The 24,820-nt window shown below is 47.4% G+C and overlaps 2 protein-coding genes and 1 long non-coding RNA gene across 6 annotated transcripts; 2 read left to right on the top strand and 1 right to left on the bottom strand.

Annotated features, from left to right (window-relative positions):
* Nucleotides 1–271: 271 nt before the first annotated feature.
* Nucleotides 272–12,705, top strand: rgs17 (regulator of G protein signaling 17). 4 transcript variants are annotated; one of them, XM_037270899.1, is made up of 6 exons: nucleotides 272–458; nucleotides 2,762–3,089; nucleotides 4,340–4,470; nucleotides 6,009–6,083; nucleotides 6,164–6,395; nucleotides 6,666–12,705. In XM_037270899.1, exons 2-6 carry the CDS (start codon nucleotides 3,087–3,089, stop codon nucleotides 6,852–6,854), a joined length of 630 nt encoding a protein of 209 aa, XP_037126794.1. In that variant the 5' UTR covers nucleotides 272–458; nucleotides 2,762–3,086; the 3' UTR covers nucleotides 6,855–12,705. The 4 variants fall into 4 exon arrangements, with proteins under 4 accessions (XP_037126794.1, XP_037126793.1, XP_037126795.1 ...); XM_037270898.1 differs by having other exon boundaries at nucleotides 273–458; nucleotides 6,149–6,395; XM_037270900.1 differs by lacking the exons at nucleotides 272–458; nucleotides 2,762–3,089 and adding an exon at nucleotides 3,124–3,594 and having other exon boundaries at nucleotides 6,149–6,395.
* Nucleotides 12,706–12,914: 209 nt separating this feature from the next.
* On the bottom strand, nucleotides 12,915–24,033 carry pcnx2 (pecanex 2). Its single transcript, XM_037270894.1, has 40 exons — nucleotides 23,740–24,033; nucleotides 23,076–23,281; nucleotides 22,742–22,859; nucleotides 22,631–22,667; nucleotides 22,160–22,542; nucleotides 21,895–22,092; nucleotides 21,392–21,829; nucleotides 21,144–21,336; nucleotides 20,921–21,062; nucleotides 20,628–20,764; nucleotides 20,481–20,559; nucleotides 20,268–20,403; nucleotides 20,050–20,192; nucleotides 19,812–19,965; nucleotides 19,719–19,751; nucleotides 19,477–19,648; nucleotides 19,283–19,393; nucleotides 19,070–19,161; nucleotides 18,896–19,005; nucleotides 18,716–18,824; nucleotides 18,542–18,634; nucleotides 18,313–18,463; nucleotides 17,845–17,986; nucleotides 17,589–17,766; nucleotides 17,359–17,467; nucleotides 17,152–17,281; nucleotides 16,731–16,789; nucleotides 16,410–16,625; nucleotides 16,081–16,334; nucleotides 15,779–16,012; nucleotides 15,591–15,694; nucleotides 15,318–15,462; nucleotides 14,971–15,201; nucleotides 14,731–14,888; nucleotides 14,537–14,653; nucleotides 14,257–14,438; nucleotides 13,831–13,997; nucleotides 13,683–13,757; nucleotides 13,393–13,569; nucleotides 12,915–13,244 (listed from the first exon to the last, which is right to left on the bottom strand). Exons 1-40 carry the CDS (start codon nucleotides 23,890–23,892, stop codon nucleotides 13,089–13,091), a joined length of 6,222 nt encoding a protein of 2,073 aa, XP_037126789.1. The 5' UTR covers nucleotides 23,893–24,033; the 3' UTR covers nucleotides 12,915–13,088.
* Nucleotides 23,851–24,566, top strand: LOC119134322. The gene is made up of 2 exons (XR_005100302.1): nucleotides 23,851–23,955; nucleotides 24,031–24,566. It is a non-coding gene; the product is annotated as an uncharacterized LOC119134322 (long non-coding RNA).
* The last annotated feature ends 254 nt before the right edge of the window (nucleotides 24,567–24,820 follow it).

The raw sequence follows: 24,820 nt of genomic DNA, 5'->3' as shown, positions 1-24,820 counted from the left end.
GGACTTCTGCAAGGAATTGTTGTCCTTTGCTTGTTTAGTGGTATTTCACTATTCAATATTTAATTAAAAAAGTTGGGTTGTCTATTCATTCATTCATTCTGTAGGTGAACCCGCTGGTGCCGAACCGCGCGTACGACTTGAGATAAATGGCATGGTCATGGACTATTTAAAAATCATTGTAACCCTCAACTATCCTGTTTGAGTGCAAGGGTACCGGTCCGAAACATCTGGAACGAGCCCTCCTGATGATGGGCTGCAGAGGCAGAGAGCAGCGCGCATGCGCAGTGCATCCAGGGGCTCGGCGGCGTTCGGTGCTGAAGTGGGGCGGATGGACGGAAAAACGGCGGCGATGGACGTTCCGCGGCCGAATCCACATTAACGATGCCCTCCGAGAGGCGTCGAGACACCGTGGCGTGCGCACCCACCACCCTGGGACACTGACAGTCTGACACAAAGCGGTAAGAAAACGCTTGATTTGGGCGCCCTGCGAATCCGGGGGCACACTCACCGGCCGCGGCGGCGGCGGCGGAGGAGGAGAAGCTAGCTTGGTGATTAGCATGGCAGCTAGCGCGGCTCCCTCCGAAGATAGCGACTCTTGGGCGGCTTGCGAGCGACAGCGATAAGGCTGTCGTTTGAATAAGGTTCGTCGCCGCCTTCCTTGACTGCGTTTGGGCTCGGCTGGCGGCTGCGCTCGGGTGGGTTCGCAGCAGCGGCTAGCCAGTGGAGCTAATAGTAATAGGAGTTGGAGTTCCCCGATGAGAGCAGGTTCAGGAGAAAAGCGGCAGATGGGGGCCTTGAGGCAGATGCAACATATCAACCTACAATACTTTTTCTAGTGCAAAGAACCTCCATTTTCAGCTCCTTGGTTTAGCAAACGAGAGCCCCATTTCCGTGTTGAGTGTCACCAGACTTCCCCGCTGAAGGTTCTAATCATGCTTCATTGTTCTACTCAGTCACTTATTGCTTTCTGCAATTTACTTGGGGCTCATAAATACACAATACTGCCACCAAATATCCACCAAAGTAATCTCTAAGTAGCAACATGACAAAATTAGACGGAAAATGCCTATCTGTCAAAATGCTGGTTGCGTTTGGGATGGGCATTTTGAAAATCAAATGACGGGTTCCGAGGAAATTACGTGGACACAAACTTCCACTTTTAGGGCCTCGGGCCCTAAATTTGGCAAGCCATGCATTACAATGTGAAACATAGTTCCTGTCAGAGAATCTTTTATTTTAGGAAGCATTTTGCTTGTGGCCTGTCTTCCTCTTGGAAACGTTTGCCATTCGCAAAGGAAAAAGGTTCTTTCTTTTTTTTTTTATGCAGGCTATGCAAAATCCTTCGTCATGGGCCGTTTAGGCATACAAGTAGGACTTGTATTTTTTGGTTCAAAGTTCCGAAGGAATGGTTGCAGATTCGCAACAGTATCGGGCTGGCATGTTGTGTCATGTGATGGCAGCCAGAAAGAAGCAGTTTGTGGACGAAAGATGACTAAGTCAATGCAGGAATGAGAAATGATGGAAAGGGTCCAAATCTTGGCTTTTTTTGTTAGCATAGTAAAACATCACTGAAATGAATAAAATAATGAATGAGGCTGATGTGAATAGTGGTCAGAGGAGTGGGCCGGCCCACCGACAACAAAGATCCGAATATAACTAACGGCTATTGAAATGCATTGCAGGACAAAAAAAAAATAACCCCCCCAAAAACGTGTCCCACAATACTGCTAAACATTCAAACGAATATCTCTTCTCTTTCCCTTTCACAGTCTATGTCGGATTGTGTTGAAAAAGACAATTTCCCAAATCAACACGCGGGTAGGCAGGCTGGGAGGCCGTTTCACGCTTAGTCAGTTTCCTTTCCGAGGAGAAAATGCAGCAAAATGGCATGACTGACTGTGGTTCGGGTGTTTGGCTGAAGCAGCGAAAGTCGGCCTGGGTTATGTTTCATGATGTCGTTTAAAAAAAAAAAAAAAGATTGCTTGGATTCTGATGTTTGTTGTGGAGCGCTCAGCTCAGTAAACCTTCAATATGCGAGCTCATTAAAAATTCACCCACGGTCACTTCCTTAGGATGTTTTTGTTGTTGTTGCTGTGTTGATTAACGGTGGACGTCCTCTTCGACAGAAAGTTCCTATTTGTTTTCAGAAACACTCGTGAATAGCAGAAAATAAGCAGAGTGACAAACTACGCTGATAAACTTGCCGGAAGCGTAAGCTTTACAACGCTTCCTTCACACTGCAATTTGTTTTGCTGATCCAAAGTGCTTAACTTTAGGCAATGATAATTTGATGTCACAAATATGCGGCTATTGCCATCCAATCCAAGCCATCCAATTATTATGATTATTTTCTTTTTACAATAAGAAACAATAATTGAAAACCCTTCATTTGTGATTTTGGAGCGAGTAATCCATTAATTTGCTGTGTATCTGTAATGCAGTGAGATAAAAAAACAAAACATTTATTTGGTTTCAGTGTCATAACGGCCCTCTGACGAAAATACAAAATGGTCCACAACAAAAAAGGGTTTAGTTATTTTCTTTTTTTTTTCCCCGCTAGAGTTTAGCAATGTTAGCATTAGCGCAGTCGCAAACCATCAAGTATGATGTTTTTTTGTTCTGGAGTTTTTGTGTTTGAGCGAACAAGCAGCCACGGCCTCAATCTGGTTACAAGTCTCAATCATACTGTCTTTGATTGCCTAGTCCGATAAGCGTATTGGTTGGCAAATGTGATTTAGCTCATGTGTTTTGCCCCCCCCAGATGCTGTACTTTCAAGTCCACAAACGACCCATTGGCTGAGATTGGAGGAAGCCCAGAGGGCGAGAGAAGAAACCGAAGGCGCGGTTGTGAGCTGAGGGGGGAGATTTCCACGAGCGTCTCTGGTCAGGGATGGTGAAAGCACTAAGCGCTGCTGCCGTTGGTAAAAAAGGACCACCTGGCCTTGCCCCGAGCCTCCCGCCAGCTACCGAGACAGTCCATTAGCCGCTATCGGCCCCTCCGCCGAGCGGCCCCGCTATCGTCTGGCAACCGATTACCTCACGCCATGAACACTCTGTCTGACCTGCTTTCAACAACTAACTAATTCATGGTAAGATGTGGCGGGAAAACACATTTCTTTCAAGTCAAGTCCAGATTTTCAGAAACCAATCTGGCCAAAACTGTCATCTGTCTACCTTTTTGAGAGTCCATTTCCTCTCTGAGCTCTAGTTGATGCTCCAGAAACCTCCCACAAGTGTCCCTTTTGTGCTCCTACGGCCCAATTTGTATTTTCAAGACGGCGGCGCTAAGCCGTGCTGTCAAAGCAGCCTTGCCTCTCCAGCTTTCACAACAAAGCTGCGGCCCGCTCTCGTTTGCATCCAGTTTTATTTTGGTTGCCTGGTTGCTGAATAACTGATGCACTTTCCAGTGGTCAGGCGACGTCATTTGCATATCACACAGCCCGTCGCCTTAGTTTCCCGTCCGTCCTATGTCCATATGCAGACCAGCTGGATCAGGACGCGGGAGACGAGATGCTGCGCCAGGAATAGATTTGCGAGCCTCTCTGCTGCTCTTTTTCATATCGGAGGTATTAATGACGGGTTTGATATGAGCAGGTAGGCACTCTCTCTCTCTCTCTTTTTTTTTTCTTTTCTCAGGGCTGCAACTTTGATTGCATTCTGCGACAATTCACCCCCCCCCCCCCCCCCCCCCCTATGAGACAAATGTCAGGAGTTGTGATGTAACAGGCTGGCTCTGCGAGAGCGCCGTTTGCTCAGCAGCGCGAGCAGGCTTTCCCAGGTCCGTTTAACTCGCAGCCAGCCCGCCAGCTGGCCGTCTCGCTCGCCAGGCGTTTAAGAAATCAACTGACAAGGCTACACTGTGCGTTATTGTCTGAGGCACTTTAAATGACTTCTTAGAGCGAGGCGTTTTATTTAGATTAGCCCGCAGTGCTCGCTGCCGTAAAGAAAGGCTGCAGTGTGATGGTTAAGTGGCTCGCTCTCTACACCCCCCCGGCTTCTATCTGCAATACACACACACACTTAACCCAAGGCCTCGCTCATGTCCGCCTTCCAAGCATGTGAAATGTCAGGGGAAACCCCCCCGGCGAGCATGGCAGGGCTCCACGGCGTCTCCAAGGTGGAACACGGCATGCACGCAAATCATCCTTGAACATCGAATTGGATGTTCAGCGCACAAATCCGTCAGTGGCTTAAACTGTTGCCATCGTGAAACCTTTAGTAACTGCAATGTTTTAAATTGGATTTACGGAACGATTAATTAAATTCAAATGGGCATGATAAGGTAGTAAATGCAAGTTTCAAGTTGTGTCAACTGACAAGTGTATTTTGTGTTCTACAGCCCCGGAGTGTGAGTGGAGTGGAGATGAGAAAAAGGCAGGCGGCGCACATCGAGGCCCCACCGCAGGTCCCCGGACAGCCCCGACCCAACACCTGCTGCCTCTGCTGGTGCGGCTGCTGCAAGTGTCTCTGGTAGGTTCTCCGTTTGCAAAATAGCCGAGAAACTATTCGAAGCTTGTGGACGGGGGGCTTCCTTTTAATCTGGCAGCTGTTAGCGAGGACATCATCGGCTGTGTATTCAAGTTCACGTGGGGCAAAAATTAATTAAAATCCAGCCCGAGTTGCACAAAGTCCCGCCTCATCCGGTTGCGAGCGACACGGCTCCCGCAGCCGCCGCACGCTCGGCCAAGAAAGCAGTGAGTGAATGGTGAATGTCGCCTCTGTCGCAGCACTCCATCTGAAGAGGTCGGCAGGCTGGCAGCTTGTCAAGCCTGGAAGGAGTCTCCCGAGTCTCCATGCGGCTCTGACCCCCCCACCTCCAATTTCTGTGGTGATGTTTACGTGTTTGTCTCCTGGTCTATCAGACTTCCCCATCTCGCTCGGCCCCTCCTCGCTCATCCCCTCTAACCCGGTGCTCACTCGCCATCATACAATACTCTTCTATTTCCAGCCTCTCATCACATGCAAAACAGCTGTGAAGAACATCCTGTATATTTAGCCCTATTGTGAGGGCACCCGGGGGCTGTGGCCCGCTTACCCTATTAGAGGCAGCACAATGGGGACTTTGACAAGAGGAAGCAGAGATCCTCCATGGTGTGACAAAAATAGACGGCGCAGTGTCTGTTGCATTATGGACCAGGGCGAGTGAGACAGAGCGGCGGTGGACGGAGGGAAGCTAAGCTAGCATGTGTGTTTAGTGCGTTGACAGGAGGCCATTGTTCACTGCATGTGTGGCAGTGTTTAGCGGAGATTGTCTTGCTCGCTTGACGGTCGCACGCAGTTCGATTAATGGCTGCGTGATACAAACTAAGAATTTCATGACGCCAGCGCTTTTGTTTTTATTATTTTTTGTCGCCGGCGAATTCTTAGCAGCATTTTTATTTCGTCTCTTAGATTGTGAACAATAAAAGACACCGAGACCCAGCGCTCTTCTTTTCTGCCTAAAGACTCAAAACACGGCCTGCCTCACCATTCATGTCACGAGAAAGTTTGTCATGTGGACAAAACTTTAAAAAAAAAAAAAATTGGAATGAGACGAGGACATCCCTACTAGACTGAAACATATTTTGTCAAATAAATGCAGCGCTCTATAAATGCACATACGTATAAGCCAATGGGATACTTCTTTGTCTTTCCCCCCCTTTTTTTTTAACTACTGAAATTTAAGTGAATGAATGCTAGCTTTGTGCGCTAGCATTAATGGCAAACAACAAATAATGCAAGCGTTGTTTTTGCCTTGGTCACAAGGTAACGGACTGACTTGTATCTGCATACTCGCAGAACTATACAGAATGTGTCGGAACACATTTACGTACTTGTCCATGCCATACTTCCCCCAAATTAAGATGACTAGCTTACATGTTGGAAAAATCAATGCAAGTATTGGACCCATATTGAAAATTTAAAAAAATGGATACTTGGATATATTTTCAGAACAGAAAAATCGGATGTAATGAGCGAATCTGATGTAATGAATGTAAATCAAAGATTGCTTTTTGCTTCCCATGCAGGAGTGAAGACCGGATGGAGAGAAGCGAACGCCAGACCTGCACCAGGATGGACAGTATTGAAGCTGCAGAAGAACAGTAAGTCCTCAGCCCGCGTCGGCCTCCACGCTGCGTAGTCACGACCGCGTTGTCTTGATCTCTAGCGTGTCCTGCCGCAGACACCCCAGCCTCGACGAGGTGCTGTCGTGGTCTCGGAGCTTTGAGATGATGCTGCGCTCGCTGGAGGGCAGGGAGATCTTTCGGGAGTTCCTCAGGTCAGAGTACAGCGAGGACAACCTCCTCTTCTGGTTGGCCTGCGACGAGCTGAAGAAGGAGACGGATCCCTCAGTGGTGGACGAGAAGGCCAGGATCATATACGAAGACTACGTGTCCATACTGTCGCCGAAAGAGGTTTGGCTTTTTGTTTGAAAGCTGACTAACACACCACTGACAATTAATTGTCCTTTGTTTGATAAGGCTGTGTGTATGAACAGTGATAAATGAAATAATTGAAGTCTATAAAGTATAAACAATAAAAAAATAACTACACTGATTATTTTGCACACCACTAGAGGGAGCCTGCATATCACTGGTGGTGCTCGTAGGAGACTGAGAATCTCATCTTTAGAGGTTTACTAAGCCTAATGTCAGCCCTTTTCTATCTCTCATCTGTGGCCCCAGGTGAGCCTGGACTCACGGGTACGCGAGGGCATCAACCAGAGCCTGGCCGAGCCCAGCAGCCTGATGTACGAGGAGGCACAGCTCCAAATCTACACGCTGATGCACCGGGACTCCTTCCCCCGCTTCCTCAACTCCAGCGTTTACAGAGACCTCCTCGCCAACAGGAGGCGCACCTGCCTGGACACCTAAAGACCCCGCCCGCACCCCACCTTACCCTCCATCGCGACGACGACGACGTCGTCAACTATGGTGCCACAAGTCCGGTTTGGAAAAACAAACTCTTTCTTGATTGCAAAAAGACTGAATGACATCCCAGATAGCTGGTTATTGTTCTTATTTATATTTTTAAGCAATTTCTAGCCGGTGATGTGAATTTGCTGGTTGCTTTTAGGTCAAATTTGACGAGGCCGCCTTCTCCGGCTGCTGATTGTTTTCGCGAGCGCAGATGTCTCGATGGTCATGTTAGACTGGACTCCTCAGGACCAGGAAGTAAGAGAGAACATGAGAGAGAGAGAGAGAGAATGGACCCGCCAACTATTCCTGTACTGTAATAATGACACCTTACTTTTCATTTCCCCCCCATGTCATTCTGAGCTAACGAAAGGAAGGCTATCTCACGCCGATGACTGCAACCGTGTAATTTTTTTTTTCTGAATTAGTTTTCCAGAAAGGGAAAGTAAGTAGTTTTATTCAAGGGGAGGCGTCCACATTGAAGCAGCACCCGTCCGCGTTTCCATCTATCCGTCCATCCGAGCACTTTCCTTCTTTCGCGTGGGAGGAGTAAGGGCTAGACTTGTGGTTGGGCAGCTACATGTAACTCAACAATGCCTTCACACATGTTTTGAGAAAATATTGGCTGCACAAGTGGCGCTGCTGTAGCCCCCCCCATTCCCCCATGGAAAACAACCACAGTTAATCCCGCCCATTCCTTTATTTTTCCCCTCGTCCTGCTTCCCATTCGTACCCTCATAGCCTGACAAGCACAGGTCCAAAATAAATTATAATAATAACACAGCAGTAGTCGTCTACATTCAGGCACTGACGCGGTTAGGATAACGGGCCCTTGGCCTTTTTCTGTGAGGTGAAGCGGGTGCCAAACATGATGTCAACTGCGCGGAGGAGAAGAGAACTCGTTTTAGCCAGCAAATTGTCCGTTAGCGTCAATGCTAACACTTCTCTGTGGGCGCTAGGCTAGAGCCGCTTGCTAAGTTAGCATGCCTTTGCGCCACACATTCTTTGGACTACTTTTCTAAAAAAAAGAAAAAAGAAAAAAAATCAGACTTTAAAACGCATGATAGTGTCGCTTTAAAGAATTTAGAGGACAAAATGTAGGGCGGGGTCTTGCCAAATGTCCCCATAACTAATTTTTTTCGGCCCGGCCGGTCTGTTGATATGCAGTAGAAAGTGCATGACTGAAGTATTATGCTATATATTTTTTTTTTGTTAGTTGTCGAATTCACTCCGATAATACTACTGATTGCTACATAGATGAATGATGTATCTATCAGATCCTAAAGTGTTTTGCGGAAACTGTGCCACTACTTGTTGATACATGGGAGCACTCTGTATCGCCACCTACATATCTAACTACCTGACGTTGACGTGCCAAGTTTTGGTCGAGAGCCATTGTAAGAGCAGGCTAGCAAAAACAAAAAGTGCAATCGGATGTACTGTGGTTAGCCTAGTTAGCAACCGTGTCTCTTTATTGTTATGCTAGATTTTAAACTGCCGAAAGGAGTCAAAATTAGGGATAGGCACGAAATTTCCTTGATAAATTCCGAGGACAATTTATTAACTTTTTAAAAAATATTAGTCATGAGACAGGAGAATTTGAATGTTCTGAACTCCTGCTTCCATGACAGTGTCGTATTGAGAAGCGTTCTGAGTGGTCGTAGCTGATGTCACGTTGTTGTTGTTCACATTCTTTACCTGGCAAAGTAGTTGCCAGCCAATATAAAGTACGTCTGCCGGACATGATTTTTCAATTCCGCACCGACCCGACGCTCAACACGCGGGTCGTCATGCCTATCAAAACTACGTTTGCTAGTTGATGAGTTGCAGTGGAACCTCCAAAAGTGGAACAGCTTGAAGTTCAACCACATCCCCCAATACAAAAACAATCTGTGGATATGTTTTGGCAATTGATGTGATTTTTTAAAAATGCTGTTGACAGCCCACAATGTTAAATTTGAGCTGATAAGTGTCCTTTGCTCTTTTTTTGAGCTTTTTCTTTTTGCCAGACCGAATCAATTGCAGCAATACCTTTAAACTCGGTGACGGTATCGCTCTGCAGATAACTTCCTGCTTTGTCAGCCTTCAAAGGGTGAGTACATTTACTTTATTTTGGTTGTGGCTAAAGTCTCTTGTATAACAGTTAAGGACTTTAAATTGTTCCTTAAACCATAGCCTGAAGGTTTTTGAACCTGGAAAAAAACATTATTTGCAAAATTGCTTCGACAGATTGGGTTCGAGTTTGGAGGTTCTGCTGTACAGTCAAATGTAGTCAATGTTATCAATCAGCGAAGTCAATAGAAACATTGTTTTTGAGATTGAAAAAAGAAAAAATCTTAACAAAATATATATATATATTTTTTTTAATCCAGAGTCAAATGAAAACAAAGGCCTCCTTGTTTCCCACGAGTTCCTCTGAAGAACTAAAAACTATTTAACAACACATGCAGGCGGCCACATTATTATCTCCTTCGCTGTGGATGCATGCGCCCAGTTGAATCACATCGGCAATTATTTTTTTTTTCCTGTTCTTAGGAAAAAAATGATTAAAGTTACGAGAATGTTTCACACTGCTCAGATAAAAACCTAAAATAAACATCATGGTGCAATTCAAATCAAGTTTACATTTCAAAATAAACAAAAACAATTTATGCCCTTGGTGGTGCCGTGTTCAAAGCGTTTGGGAGACGAGCCGGAAGGTTCTAGACTTGGGAGAGTTGGACCGGGAGCACGGCGTGTTTGCCGTTTTCCCGCTCGGTGTCCATTTCCCCTCCCCGTTTAATTTATTGTGACTTTCACGCGGCCAAGGTGCTTGTTTTGTGTTGAATAACTGTGGATTTTACAAGCAATGAACATGTGAAGCAATGCGGTGGTGGCGGTGCTCAGCCATTTCCACTTTATTTGATTTCTTTTTTTTTTTAAAGAGCTGAAGTGTCCTGATGAGAAAGAGGAGGTTTGCGAAGCTTTGGCCTTACTGACACTTTTATTATGATGATGATTATCGTTTCTCCTTTGATGAAAACAAACGAGCGTCTCCGTAGGCTTTTCACTACCTCTCATGTCGGTTAATTTATTTCACATCTAGTTGTCAGGTTTTTTTTTCTTTTTTTTTTCTTTTTCAGTTTGTTTCGTTATTTTGTAGATATACTTGAAGCCTAACACTGTAAACTACAAAATGTGCACAGACAAAAATGTATAAGAGTGGCGGCATGCGGGCACGGGGGTGCATTCGAGAGAGCTTAGCCTAGACATGATTTTTATTGTTGTCTGATTTCGTTTTGATTTTCAACTAGAATTTCTGCATCTCGATAAATAATTCAGGAAACCACTGTCTAAGGGCTAATCCCATTTTTGCCTATGCAAATGTATTGCTGGGAAAGGGCGAGGTTTCACTCGCACCCGTTAAAAGATGGACCATGGTTTACATTGCCCTTTGCTGAAATCCTTCAATCTCACTCAGCAAAAATGTACGCTTATTATTTTTGTTTTTAGCTGTAAGTGTGTGTATATTTGTGTGTATATATAGTATATATAGTGTGTGTGTATGTGTATATATATATATGTATGTGTATATATATATATATGTATATATATATATATACACACACACTCATACACATAAATATCTATATAAAAAAGTAATATACAGAGAAAATAGTATATGCCTTCGTGATGATACAAAAACAAATAAATGTTGTCTGACATTATGTGGCTGTGTGCTGGCATCTTGCGAAGAAAAGTAGCTAGCTATTGTGTACAATTTTGTAAAATGAAAACAAAAACAAATGACTTTCTTAGTACCCATCTCCAGCCCGTCCGTCTCTGTTCAGGCCTTTTTACATCCACAAAAGGTTCGAAGGGCTGAAATGTGTTAACAAGCTTGTAAAATCGACTTCCTGTGAACTTTTGATTTTGTCTGTGAAAAGGTGTTTCTTTCCTTTTTTACCTAAACTAAGAGCATGTCGTCGATTTCCAACCTTCAAACGTCACGTTTTTGTAGCCACATCCTCGCCAACAATCACTGTGTGGATGACGTCATCCATGGGAAGTGGGCATTTTTTTTCCCATTTTTATTCCAACAAATTCCTAAAATGCGTCAATGTTCACATAGCAAATTTGAGACACTTTTTAAAAATATTTGCGTTGAGGTTCGATTTTGGGCTTTACTCACGCCAGAGATCTCTCCGGCAGGTTTTATCGATTAGCGCAAAATCCGATTCCTCAACATCGGTAAACGGTGCCTCGTGTTTGTTTTCCCTAGAAATCCTCAAAATCCGTCACTTTTATTTCTCGTGCTCCAGCTTCCTCTCTCTCTGACATGCAATACCACCATTTGCTGGCAGAGCGGCGACACTCCTCCGCCGTTACAGTTTTGTCGTCCTCAACTGGCTGGTGTGGGACTAATGGATTTTAGGCGATCACTTTTCTCTTTATTGATTTCGATGCCTAAGCCTCAAGGTCAAGAGATGATGGAAAAAGCGCAGGCGGAAATTGGGAATTTCAACATTTAGCTGATGGGAAAAACGTTTTTTTCTATTGAGCATGCTTTTTTGCTAAATAAATGAAATAATTCAGTTATTTGCTACAAACGATACTGTATGAGTATGTATTCAAGTACTGCAGTATGCAGAAAATTAAAAAAAAAAAACTCTTTTGAGGGGTTCGTATTTTTTTCAATGAAGCATACTTGATTCTTGAGTGTCACATGATAGTGCGAAGGTCAGCAGTTGGTCCGTTAGCATGAGTTAGTCCACTGGTTGCGAGATAAATTCTACAATCGGAAAACTCTTTAACGGCTCAGGACCGATAAACACGATTTCTTCAAAGTCAGACAACAAGCAGAAAATAAGACCAACAACAACAAAACGATTGCTCTTATGTCTCACATCACAAAACGACGACTCCCCCCCCCAACCGCAACTTTAATAAAGTCGGTCCAACGGTGACTTTTGTTGGGATTTCAGGAAGCGCAAGAGCTGCCAGTTAACGTTTGATAGAACAACCGAGGGCCCGGAAAGAATCCGATTGACGGTCGAGCCTTGCCAAGCACTTGCTGTCCAAAGTGCCGTGAGATGCAGGGAGGCCTCAAGTGTAGCGTCCGAACGTTGTCGCGGACCCGCCGTCTCATCTCGCTATGTACCTCGAGAAAGCAAATGTGTGCATTGTGACCGACTTTTGATAATGAATGGTGTTGCTTTCTGCAAATCTTTGCATGACGGTTCAAATCGGATGTAACGAAACAACGGTACTTTTGCATCTAAATGTCCATTTTAAAATTGTTTTTTTCTAACTGGTGAATTCCAACAAAAGAAAAAACGATGTGCCAAACATGTTCATTATCATCCGGTTGGACTATAAACCCGCTCCAAGTGTTCCCTTCATTTCAAAAGTGTTTGTCATTTCTCACAGTTGTCGTCTTTACCAACACGTAAAGATTTTGTAAAGAGACGATAATGTCTAATGTTGGTTGATGACAGACAAATAAGAGCTATTATGTCAGAACTGAAATTGTAACTTTTGTCGCCCGCAAACAAAAAAGTTCACTTTTATTATTCTGTTGGTTTCTCTTAAAAATGGGGCTTATTTCTCATTTCTCTGAGAGGCCTTGCGATGAGTCTCGCCTGCTGTATGAAAGCTGTGGTCCGTTTCGATCTGCGGTTCTCGGTCTCTGTTTACACGGAAAACCACTCACCATCTTTGCGTTATGACAAAAGGCCAATCTGTTGTAACTGCCCTTGAATATCTTGTCATTTGCATAGTGCTGCTAGAGAGTGTAACAACTTACAATAAATACTTATTAGAGTTTTTTTCACAAATGTCATGGTGTCTTTATTGGGGTTGGACTGGGAAATTATTAAAATTGTGTGACGCTTTCTAGATTTATTTAAATTAAGGGGGTGTGTAGGTGAGCTACTTATTTTTATATCCATGCATTCATTGTCATGACCAAGTCTCACCGTGCCAAATTTGAGACTTTATACAAATCTGCGATCTATAGACATTACAAAACAGAAAGACTTTAGTTAAAAACACATTAGTTTTTATTCTGTTACCAGTATCCATGAGGGCGTTGACATTCAGAGAACAAAGTGAGAACACATGCTGAGTGATGTGGAGGTAAGTCTGTCCGTGTGCATTTCGGTGGCTCTCGTCACCGACGTAATACAGTCCTCTCTGTAAGTGTGACCGTTCTCACGCAGGCTTTTGGTCCGTCGCATCAGGAGCTGTCGTGGGGGTGTCTTTCGAGGGGGTCTTGTCCAATCCGTGGCTGACGCTCTGGTCATGTGACTGCTCGACGGAGGCATTGGCAACGGTCTCGTCGATGCTCTCGTACGGCTCCGATGTCCACTGTTGAAAGGTATGGAATAGACAAAAGCTAATGAGTTTAGCTTAGCAAAAAAAGATATACCTTAGCAAAGGCTATGGAGCACTACTTTTGTCTAAATGAAATTCCTAAGCAGCCTTCAATATAAGTATCTTGGCACCAAGCACGAACCTGTGTGGCCCTGCTGGCGGATCGGTGCGAGGGTCCCATGGCGATGTTGACACTGGACGACGATTGCGTGTCGGTGGTGTTGCCCCCCTCGGCGGCCGATAGTCCCGAGATCACCAGTCCGCTGGAGAAACTGCGCTTGCCGAACAGCAGACTCAAGGTGGACGAAGACGACGACACCTGATGAGAAATATGCACAACGTTGTGGTGCCGCTGAAATGTATGTACTGGAATTTGTAATGGAGCCGCTCCGTGTTTACAGAGTGCTGATGCAAAGTGTAGCGAGCTTGTACCTGACTGGAACGCTGCTGATTCGGTGCCGCCTGGATCTGCGAGCTGATCCCGCCGTTTCCCGAGAGACGAGGGACCTGAGAAAAATGTGCTTTGTCGAGCAGAAAGCTAAATCTAACCGTCAGTCATCTGTGTCGTGTGTGTGTTAACCTGGGAGAAGATGGATGCTATGGAAGTGTTGAAAGACAGCTGGCTGTTGGAAAGACGCTGGACCAAGCCGTGGTTGGAGGCCGAGTCCACGATGGGTCCCGATTGGCTACTGACCGGCGGCCGCTGGGTCTGAGGCTGGACCGACCTGCTGCGATACTCCCTCCTGGCTGCACACAACAAGACACATTGTAACAAAAAAAAAATAGAACTCCTATTTTTGGGTTCCCAGTAAATAAAAACAGAAGAAGGCTGAAAGAATTAAAGGTAAACTCTTCAAAGATTTTACCAGCTATACCTTTTTCTGTCTGTTAAAAAAATACAGAGACTTTAAATGTTAATCTTGGAAGTGAATCAGTTACTGTTGAAACTTTAGTTATGTTTGTCCATGGTTCTGTACTAAGTCCCCTGTCTTTTGTTTTGTTCTACCTGAGCTGTGGTGTCGGTGGCTTCGCGTGGTCCGGGGAGCTCTCTGCTGATAACCACTCAGACTATTGGAGGTGACCGACGACGGCCGGTTTTGGCTCAGAGATGAGGATCTGCCGGTGCCGCAGTCACCGTCATCCATGTTGACGCCGCTGTTGCAGCTGTTCAGGTTGTCCTTGCGCACTCTGTCGGCATATGTGACAGATACCAAACGAATTTAAAGACTGGCAGGTTTTTGGGTAACCCCATTCTTTGTTTGACTTGAGTTGAAGTTCTGTTAAACCTGAGCCATTTGGAGCACAACCAGGAACGAATAGCGTCCAAGCTGGAAGCCCCTCCTCCAATTTTACGTAACGTACGGTGGGTTCCCGCGTATGATGTCGTCAGCGGCGACACATACCTGGATTGACAGCACAAAACAACCCACGTCAAAACCCTGAACCTCTCGGTTCTCCACAGCTTTGGGGCGACACGTACATGGGGTAGCCGAGCGGCTGGTCGCACGACGAGTTGACCATGTTCCTCAGCGCCTGCTTGGAGTTCTGGATGCTGCCACGCTCTGGATTGCGGTTCCGTAAGAAGATCAATTCTTGCTGCTGGCCAGCCCACAAGCCTCGCACGCACTCCTTGTTGATCTGCCAAGAGAATTTCAGAAGTAGTGCAGGAGCACACAGAAAGCATACAAACCGACATCCCATGTAAGGAATCTGTGGTTACCTTGATAACTTTGAAGCTGAGGTGCCGCTTGTAGAGCATGATGATCTTGTACTCGTCTGTGCCGTCGTCCACCATGTGGCGCAGCGTCAGCAGCGTATCGCGGCTGGACAGAACCGCCTTGCGCCAGGCCGGGTCGCTCTCGTGGCAAATCACCAGACTACTGCGGTAGTTGGTGATGGCCTCGTACAAGATGGACGACTCCTCTGTCTCCTCCAGACACGTGAAGTGATCCTGGGAGGAGGAAAAGCAGAAGACTGACTGACTACAACACGACCGGATGGTTTTAGCCAAGATTGTCTTGAAGGATGTGTCGCAATGCATTGTGTGTAACGGCAGCTTGTCAGTACCTGATGGAGCTTCAGGCTCATTCTGACGGCGGGGGCCACCACCTTCTGCAGGAGGTCAAGATCGGCGAACACCCACTCATCCTTGGTAGCAATGCGGAAGTCGCCTTTGAACAGTGTGTTGAAACCATACAAGAAGGATTCCAAGCTTGATGGGGTAGGAAAAAAACAAGAACAAAAGAGCTAGTGGAAGTTCAGGTGCTTCTAATGCCCCCTTGTGGTGCAGCTTTCTCCATGATCAATTCATCTAATGGGCTCAAAAGAGATTTTACCTACCTGTTGGACATGTTATGCGATGCCGTTCCGAGTGATCGTCTTCCCAGGACTGACAGAGCGTAGGACAGAGTCACCAGAGGGGAATCTTCATCGCTGTCGACAGGCTGGACAGACGAACAAAAAGACTGCCACAATCAGAATGAAACCAACTCAAGCAGCATTTGGTTTTAGTTTTCGGTCTTCCGTACCGTCTCCATCTTGCCAGCGCAGTACTGGATCCACTCCAGGTAGACGTTGCAGAAGCTGGCCCGCGTCACCCCCTGCAGGCAGTGCACGTAGTCCTCGTCTATCTTGACGCTAAACACCTGAGGGTCTCGCTCGATGTGGTGCCACTTGGTGTAGGACTGCAGCGCCTCATGGATGGCTTCGTCCTTGAGCCAGGTGGTCAGCTTTGGGGAGTGCACCAGGTAGTAAATAACACTCTGGGAAGAGGAAGAGATGGATGAGTGGGAGATTTCCTGAAGATGAATCTTCTTGTTTGGACAAGTACCTTCAGGTAGTAGGTGATGAGCAACTTGCGGAGGTCGTAGACCTGCAGCATGGTAGCGGCGTTGTTCTCACTGATGCTGTAACCCTCCAGCAGGTACTTGGTGGCCGTCACCTCCCACGCCAGCCAGCGCAGGTTAAAGGCGGCGTTGCACGACAGCATGTGGGGCAGGTGGCCCGGCTCGCAGCAGCAACAGGCGTCATCCTCCTCCACGCCCTCCGTGATGGCCTCCACCTCACGCTGCTGGCAGTATGTTCCTACAAAAAGCAAAGAAGCCCTTGTTTCACTGGCTATGTCTCGGGGCATCGCCACATTGCAAAGGAACTCCATACCTCTGAACTCCAGCCCTCGTAGCTGGAAGGTAACCAGGCCGTTGCCGATCTCGATGAGGTGCACCAGGGCGTTGAGGTAGTCCGAGGCCAGGATGAAACAGTCCCCGGCGCTGTAGTTGCCCCAGCGGCCCAGCATGAGATCGCCGCTGAGTGAGTGCTGCAGGGAACGCGTCAAGTACTCGTAGAAGATGGAGTTGAGGTTGTTGTCATCGCAGCCTGGTGGAAGACGGTCGGGAAAATAGCACAACCGGCGAGAAGAGAAATTCAGAAGCACTAGATGGAGCGCTTTGACAAAAGTGTAAATAGCGGCCGAGAACTCACCCGTCTCTTTATCAACTTGAGACACCAGGCAGCTGTTGGAGTTGTCAATGCGCTTTGTGCTGCAGGTGACAATTTTGTGTTTTTACTACTGTCACATCTCAGGTGACATAGCTGTAAAGGTAAATTTATTTGTGTAGTCTTTCGCCATTGCCAAATATTGAATAGAAATATCATTGGTGTTGTCACACCGCCCAAACGGTTGCAGCTTTAAGATGGACTGCACATTATAAAAAAAAAAACAGTAATTTGGTGATCTGAGGCCCCCTTACACTGAGTGCCAAGCAGGGAAGAAATGGGTACCATTTATATAGTCTCCGGTATGACCCGGCCGGCGTTTGAACCCACGACCACCCAATCTCAGGGTGTACACTCAACCCCAAGGCCACTGAGCTGGTAATAGTGTCTTTCGCATTTGCCTTACTTATAGTTTCTCTCCCAGAACTTGATGGGTCGCGGATACGAGGAGATGAAGATGGCGCTGCCCAGGAAAGGGGCCAGCGGGGTGTAGAAGACGGTGGTGATAAGCGTCTGCAGCAGCAGCATGGCCGAGTCTGATGGCGCGCCAGTCAAGAACCAACTTTTGGATCTTGCGGTGAGCTAGCGCCTACATAAAATAACGAAAGGATACGAGGCACGGCGAAGGGTTGGGCGAAGGCGTGGAAGGCGCTGCCCCAGGCGATCTGCCAGGGGGCGATGTAGACCATGATGAAGTGAAGCTTCAGCAGCAGCTCACGCATCTGGAATCAAAACAAGACACTGCATTAGGTACAGCTGACAAGCAAACTGAAACAGTCACACATTACTGATTGTTTCTAATGATTAATGGTTTTATTTGCGCTTTCAGGTGTGAGCGCTCACCTTGTGGAAGAGGATAGACATGAGGAAAAAGTCAAGCAGGAAGCTCTCGGAGGCGCGCGGGCAGTCAAAGTGGAAGAAGAGCAGCGTGAAGAGCAAGGTGACGAACTGGAAGCTGGGGTCGCAGAAGGACGAGCGCAGGAGCTTCATCCCGGCCACGATGTTCAGCAGAACGTCGCAGCTGCAGCAGGGTGAGAGAGAGAAAAAAATGCATCACGGAAGCGCCCCCGCAGGCGGGCGAAGGTAAGGCACGTCTTACTGGATCCCCAGCCTCTTGCGGTGGCTCAGGGCAAAGCCGTCGTTGGTGAGCGCGCTCAGGATGATGGCGGGGTACACCACGTACTTCTCCAGGCACAGCAGGCACACGTACAGACGCTCGAACCACATTAGCACTGCGTCCTCTTTCACACACACACCACAAAAATATGATGGAATGAAAAGAATGACTACAGCTAAGACTTTAGAGTAAAAAAAGAAAATATTATGCGATGAGCTAATAAAGTTTCATTTGAGAAATTATTTGTAATTTTAAATTAAATAATATTCTATTGATTTATCAAAGTCAAAAGGAATAGAGAATGTTAATAAGTCATAAAAGAAAATCAAATTGTAATTTAAAAATCAAATGACATTTTATGATTTTAATTCAACCAAAACATTCGTTTTTTTTTATAAATATAAATAAATAAGCATTTTGAAGTTTTTCATTTGAAATGAAATGTCTGACCTCTGGGCTCAAACTGGTGGTACTCTTTGGTCTTGAGCAGCGGGTGCGAGATCCACAGCCAGGGGTGATGCTTCCTCAGCTGGGGGATCACGTAATGCGTCACCAAGCCCACTGTCCCCGCCAGCGCGTACAGCACGATGGTCACGAAGGGCTGAAACCAAAAAAATGACTTAATATGTATTAGCGCTTAGCTCGTCTGCCTCAAGGTCAGGAGACGGAGAAGTCTCACCTTGAGCGACAGGAAGACGGTGCTGGCGGTGATGGCGAAGGTCAGGATGTAGGCCAGCGAGCACACGATCACATCTGACAGAAGAATCTCCTTCTGTGTGATTATTAATCTCATTTATGATTCAGATGTTGAGAGACAATACTTAGCCATATCAAATCAAGTGTTGCTGCTCACCATGGAATTCTGAAGCTTCTTGGGCAGAGGGTCTTCGATGTCGGCGTCTTGGCCTTTGTCTTCCTCGCCCTCTGCCAACGTGGGCATGACTTTCGACTTGATCAGCGAGCTGAAATTAAAAAACAGCACAAGTGAGTGTCGAATATTTTTTTATCAATTCAATTACGAAAAAAGACTCGCATCATAACGGAAGGGTCGCTGCTCTGCCGACTGAGGTGGTAAGAAAAGACCACCAGAAGGCCGCAGAAACCGGAGAACAAGGCCGGAGTGTGCTGCTCGTCCCACGGCTCCTACGACAAACACGAAACGTTTTAAAGCGCCCCCTGGTGATTCTGGCACATTGGCCGCGTCTACCTTAAGAGCTCCGAAGCAGAAACCGTAGAGCAGAGACAGAGCAGCCAGACTGCGGAGGATACCGTACACCGCCGAGATCAGACTCGTAGCCGCTGGAATGTCAACAAAAGAACCATTTCGCCACCGTCGAAACACAAATCTAAATCATGCATGATAGCAGCCCTCCAAAACGGGACACGAATGACCTCACGAATAGAATTTGCCTCGGCTGACCTGTTCCGCCGAAAAAGTGAATGTCAATCTGCTCCAGCAGGTAGATGGTGAAGGTGTTGACTTGCGGAAAAAGGCCCAGCAGGAATGTGATGGGGAAGCAGTGAGTAAAACCTGTTATCAAAAGCCATCAAAAAACGACTCCATCAAAGGATAAATGGCTTGAGGCTCAAGCGCGCGTCCAGCTTCGCCCGTACCCACGAGCAGATTCCTCGCAAAGCGCAGTGCGTCGCGGCACACGATGGTGACGCCGTACAATGTGGACACGGGGAGGTCCTTCCTACGCAGGAGCTGCTCCAGCGTCCAGATGAGCGAGCAGAAGATGCAGAAGTAGGCCGCGCGGCTGTAGGCCACCAGCTGGTTGTGACCCTGTTCAAAAGTACACGCAAATGCTACTACGTCGATAATCCAAGAAACGATTTCAAAGATAAATGCTCACGTGTGTTGGTGAAGCCGCATCTGGTTGAACACTCTGCAAAGCAAGAAAAAACAACTTGAGTACAAATTCTGTTTGGTGTTCTGCTTTGTTTACCTTCAGTAAGGAGTATTGGCAGCTAGCAATGACCAGACAAAACTGGAAGACCCAGAAGTCTTTAAAGCAGCCGTCGTTGAGCAGCACAAAGCCCAGGAAGGAAACCAGGAAAGCCATGAAAACCGCCACCAGGTTCTCCAGAACATCTTGGTTCCTATGCAGACCGAAACCCTTCAGATTATGAATTTACCTGCTAGGTATAGTTTTAGATTGGGATTTTCCCATGAGCACCACTTACCTGTCCAGAAGAGCCAGCAAGGTGAGACGGTCGTATAAAATATCCACCCACTTTCCTGGAAGCAACTTGAGCTTGTAGTAAATTTTCCTGGTGGGCTTCTCCTCCGTGGTGGTCTCTGAGGAATCATCTAAAGAGTCTTCCTCCTGAGCAAGATGTTGCATAGTTGAATGAACAAAATGGCATTTTATACTGGTTTTAACTTTTTTTTTTATGCCCACCTGGAAGATCTCAGGGTGCGTCCTTCGGGGACGAAGTCGGTGCGAAGGAATGATCCGTCGTTGGAAAGGACAGTCAGCGTGCCCCCCCGCCATACTGTCCTGGCACTCCGAGTTGGACGAAGTGGACAGCAGGTCACTGAACACACACACACGCGCATGCGACAGTTTTGGCATTATTGCGTAGATGCCAAACATAAAAAATTGTCTTCATACCACATGTTGCCAGTGATCAGCTCGGCTCCCAGCGGCAAGTTGAGGGCTCGCTCCGCGTACAGTTTTCGTGGCCTGTCTCCTGGGTACACAAACGCATTACTTAGAATTGAGAAAAAAAAAAAAATCTTTAAATCTGAGATGGCTCACGGTGCACAGTGTGGAAGGTATACGCGTCCTCTTTGTTCGTCGCCTCCGGCCGACAGATGACCTGCAGCATGGAGCTTTCTGACTGGGACGTTTGGGAAGGCAGTGAGTCATAGTCGGGATCTTTTTCCGTCTGCGGACTGGAGATGCAAGTTTGTGATGCTCAAAGGCGTGTACGTTTTCTTTATTTCTTGAATCAACTTGCTGATTAATCAGCTACTGAAATTTAATCCTGCCCATCAAAAAAAATCCAAATTGGTGTTGCCCTCGTGTATAAAAGGTTTTTGTTGGTATACCTGTCTGGTGAGACGATGGGAATGTGTATGGGCAGAACAGACTTGTCGGGAGCCAGACTGGTGGGTGGGATGGGTCGCTCCGCTTTGCTGTGCGTTTTGGTTTCTTTGGGGTCATCTGCTCCGGAAGATGCGTTGACATTCTCTGCAGTGCAGAGACACATGGCATTGTGTTGGTTAGAAAAATACGTGAAGGGCTCAAGACAGATAAGATACAATAACAAACCCGTGCGTTGATTTTCTGTCTCCACGGAGGTTCCCACTTGCAGCCGGGGGTCCTGTCCTTCTTCTTCCTTGGCGCTCGCTCGGGCACTGAGCGACTCCAACAGGGAGACGAACTCCAAGAAGTTGGATTCGTTCGGAATCTGGCCCTCTTTTGCCTCCAGGTCCGATTTGGAGGTGGTCATGATGGTCTGATTCTGAGACAAAAGAAGTTAGAGCAAGAAGAAGAGACACCGAGGCGACTTGACATACTGTGTTTTGGGAGCGGTCGGAAAGCAGCACAGCATCTTTCCCGCTGTCCATGCTCAGCCCGCGTAAGTGTATCCGTCCGCCAGGACCGAGGCGGCCCAACGCAGGCGGAAGGCGCAGGAAACCTTGAGGGTCCGCGCTGGAAACCGGAGGGTCTGTGTCATCGGGGTGAAAGTGGGAATGGACGTCCACACCGGACGAGGTGGTGTCGTTGGTGTGCGGCGGGCTTGGCGAGTCCTGCTCGCCACCAGGATGCACGATGTCCCCGCACGAGTAGAACTCTTCGCTTTGGCTCGCCATCCGTCCCGGGGTGGGCTCTTCCTTTAATGAGTCCGCTTCTTTTTCCTCTTGCGCTTCTTCCTCCTGCTTGTCGTCTTCAGGCAAGTCGAAAGTGATGACGGGGATCTTGATGTGACACTCGCCGCCAGCATCCTTTTGGACCTGACACACATGCCCAGCGCCGCCATTCAAATAACTGATGCTCAACCCGCCGCCATCGATCTTACCTGCGCATTCTCCAGCAGGCTCTGCTTGACGTTCTCTTCCAGCTGGGCGGCGGTACGAGGGTCACAGCTCATGGTGATGACAATCTTGACCGCGTCGGCGTCCGCGTGATGAGGAGGAGGCGAAGTCGTCGGGGCGGAACTGTCGGTGAGAACCACTTCGATTTCATCGGAGCAATACGTCTCCTCGCCTGGCTCGTCCTGCCACAAAATACAAAGTAAGTCATCTGACCTCACAACACACATTGAAGGTGTGACATCACAGCACCTGTGTCGCTGGGTCTGGCATGTCGATGAACTCGTGAGGGCACTCCCGAGCGGTCTCCAGCGAGTTATTGTTGGCATCCGACAGCTCCTTGTGGACCTCGTTGTCCTTCTCTACACGGTCGTCTTCATTACCTTTGCAGGTAGGAACACCTTCAGATGTTCCTCCGCTTGCTTCCTCCTTCTCCTCGTTGGCTTTCTGCACATCCGGTGGCTCCACGTTGTCAATTACTTCCACAGATGGTGTCTTCTGTCTTTCACTTAGGGATGGGGACTTCTGAGGAGCATTCCCGTCAGGGGGTTGCCCTGGGGCTAGTTCCGGGCTTTGTTGCGGCGGGGCAGCCTCCCCTGTCTTCTCTTCTGTGCTGCATTGGGCATTGCAGGCCACTGCGTTTGTGGAAGGAAATCAGAAAAGTAGAAATTATATCATAATGAAGCATCTGTGAGAAATGTCCCTCCTCAAAATGGTCGTCACCTTCTTGCATCTTGGGCTCTTCTGATTTGGAACACTCCTGCATGGAGGAGAAACATGGCGTTGAAATTCACTTGCAAGTGTAAGGCTGTCCGCGGGGCGACTGCCACTCACCACCCCGATCAGTCCCGCGTCGGTTTCCGTCTGCTTGACTGTTACCTGGATCACCTGACTGGGACGCTTTTGAGCCAGCATCGTCATGCCAACACTGTCTGGGACGGTGCTGCTCTTCCTTATGGACAAAGGTGAGGCGCTGACTTAGATTGACTTTTTTTTTATTGCTAGTATTGTGCTGAGAATCCTTGAAAGTAAGAGGGAGGAATTTGAGCTCCGTTCTTATTCACTCGATCACAAATGCACACATTTGATCTTAAAAAAAGGCAGTGGGAGTAAAAAATAGACACGAGGAAGTGACTAAAATAGTTCCCAAAGATCAGCTTCTAGTCACCTGATTTTGGCAGGCAAGCAGGCGTCGGAGGCAGCATTGCTCTTCTTGTCGGCGGCCCTGCTGAGGTCCGAGAGGCTGCTGCGGACCACCGCCTCGCCCTCGTCGAACAACACGTGCAGTCGGTAGTTGGCCGTCTTGACCAGCACAAAGAAGACGGTGACGGAGGCGCAGTAGATGCTCAGGGCCATGGTGGTCGGAGGCAGGGCCTGCGGACACCAATTGTTGCAAAAGTTACTCGAAAAGTAACTTTGATACTTGACTGATTACAGGATTTCGAAAGTTAGAAGATTACAAATAACTTTATTGTTTATGTTCACTATCAACAACCACCATTTTTAAATAATATCAGGCTAATCGCATGTTGACTCTCTCAGTCGGGTGTTTATTTTCCAAAAAAGCCTCTCTCAAGCATGCACCACCACAGATTGGAAATGCCAAAAGTATTGACATGGTTCAAACACAATGAGCATGCGTGCACAGTGATGGCAGCAGTTGATGCTGTCACGCGCGGGAGCATCCATGCGCCGAGTCGCCGCGTGCACCGAGGAGGCAACACACTGCGACAATGCCGCCTTGCTTTTCTCACCAAGCACACAATGGAGGATGTCGGAAGGGTACGGTGCGCACCTCGCGCTAGCAAAAACGACGAAAGGCCCTAACTCACCAGATGCAACGACAACGGCAGCATGAGCAGGAAGATCCACAGATAGAGGTGGCAGGAGTTGTTGAATTTCTTCTGCTCCGGGTCATGGTACCAGCCCCCGGTCAGAGACGCCCAAACGCCCTGACGCAGGGTCTGAGCAACGTGGGAGCCCATCTCTGCCTCCCTCTCTTCCTCTTCCTCCTCGTCCTCCTCCTCCACCACCTCCTCCCCGCTCAGGTCGGTTGGACGAATGGTGCTGATGATGCTGCTAGGCTAAAATAAAGAGACTGTCTCTCTCGCTCTCTCTTTCAGCGGGTGCTATGCGCCTCCATGTCGCCTCCGCGGCACGGCTCCTCCCTCATGGCCCGTGGGTCCGGCTAGCGGCGGTTCTGGCGTCTCCCATCCCGGCGTCAACGGGAGAATCATCTCCAGCGCCGCTGTCCTCATCCTGCTCGGCTCGCCTTCCTTACTCTCGCCCTCTCTGTCTCCTCTTCCTCGCTGGCTCGACAGATGCGCAGATTTGACCGCCTCCTCCCCCCTCAGTCCCTGCTTCCCTTCCCCTTCCCACCCGTCCCTCCTCCCCCTCTCCTCCCGTATTATGTGATTCCCACCTTCACTGTTCTGCACATAATAGCTTGCATTCACATGTCACGTTTAGTGCTATTAGCTTGTCTGTTTTTGTCTTGTTAATTCACAAACTGTGGGGCGGGGGATTCAAAATACCTCACTGGTCCATTTTTGTTATGAATTGTGATGATGATGCATTGTATGTTTTTACATGTAAATATATACGTATATATATGTTTTTTACCAAAACCCCTGAGCCAAATAAATGCCTTTTAAATGAATATAGTGGCAGCACTAAAATATCATTTTAGCGTATTTCATTCTGTTTTATTTTGATGCCCTTATTCATTTCAATTTAACCAATTAATTTTTTTCTTTTTGTATATTCATCTTGGAGAGCAAGTACTTTTTTACATATATTTTAAATTGAGGCTACTGCACTAGACCTTAAGATGTAATATGGTTGCTCCTGCATTTGATTAATATTTTTTTATGATCATTTCTAAAATGATGCGGAGGGCCGGATCTCAATCAT

The sequence above is a fragment of the Syngnathus acus genome, chromosome 15 (genome assembly GCF_901709675.1).
Source record: "Syngnathus acus chromosome 15, fSynAcu1.2, whole genome shotgun sequence".
NCBI lineage: Eukaryota > Metazoa > Chordata > Actinopteri > Syngnathiformes > Syngnathidae > Syngnathus > Syngnathus acus.
The sequence above is the reverse complement of the archived record's forward strand: the minus strand, read 5'-3'. Positions and strand labels throughout refer to the sequence as shown.

Bases quoted from the DNA above. Each gene is read 5' to 3' on its own strand.
- pcnx2 (XM_037270894.1), bottom strand. From the start codon at position 23,892: ATGGGCTCCCACGTTGCTCAGACCCTGCGTCAGGGCGTTTGGGCGTCT. The intron at 22,668-22,741 runs GTGAGTGGCAGT...TCCTCCATGCAG, and splicing joins ACGCGGGACTGATCGGGGTG to GAGTGTTCCAAATCAGAAGA. The intron at 15,202-15,317 runs GTACTGACAAGC...TCCTCCTCCCAG, and splicing joins TGAGCCTGAAGCTCCATCAG to GATCACTTCACGTGTCTGGA.
- rgs17 (XM_037270898.1), top strand. The intron at 6,084-6,148 runs GTAAGTCCTCAG...CTTGATCTCTAG, and splicing joins ATTGAAGCTGCAGAAGAACA to CGTGTCCTGCCGCAGACACC. The intron at 6,396-6,665 runs GTTTGGCTTTTT...CTGTGGCCCCAG, and splicing joins CCATACTGTCGCCGAAAGAG to GTGAGCCTGGACTCACGGGT.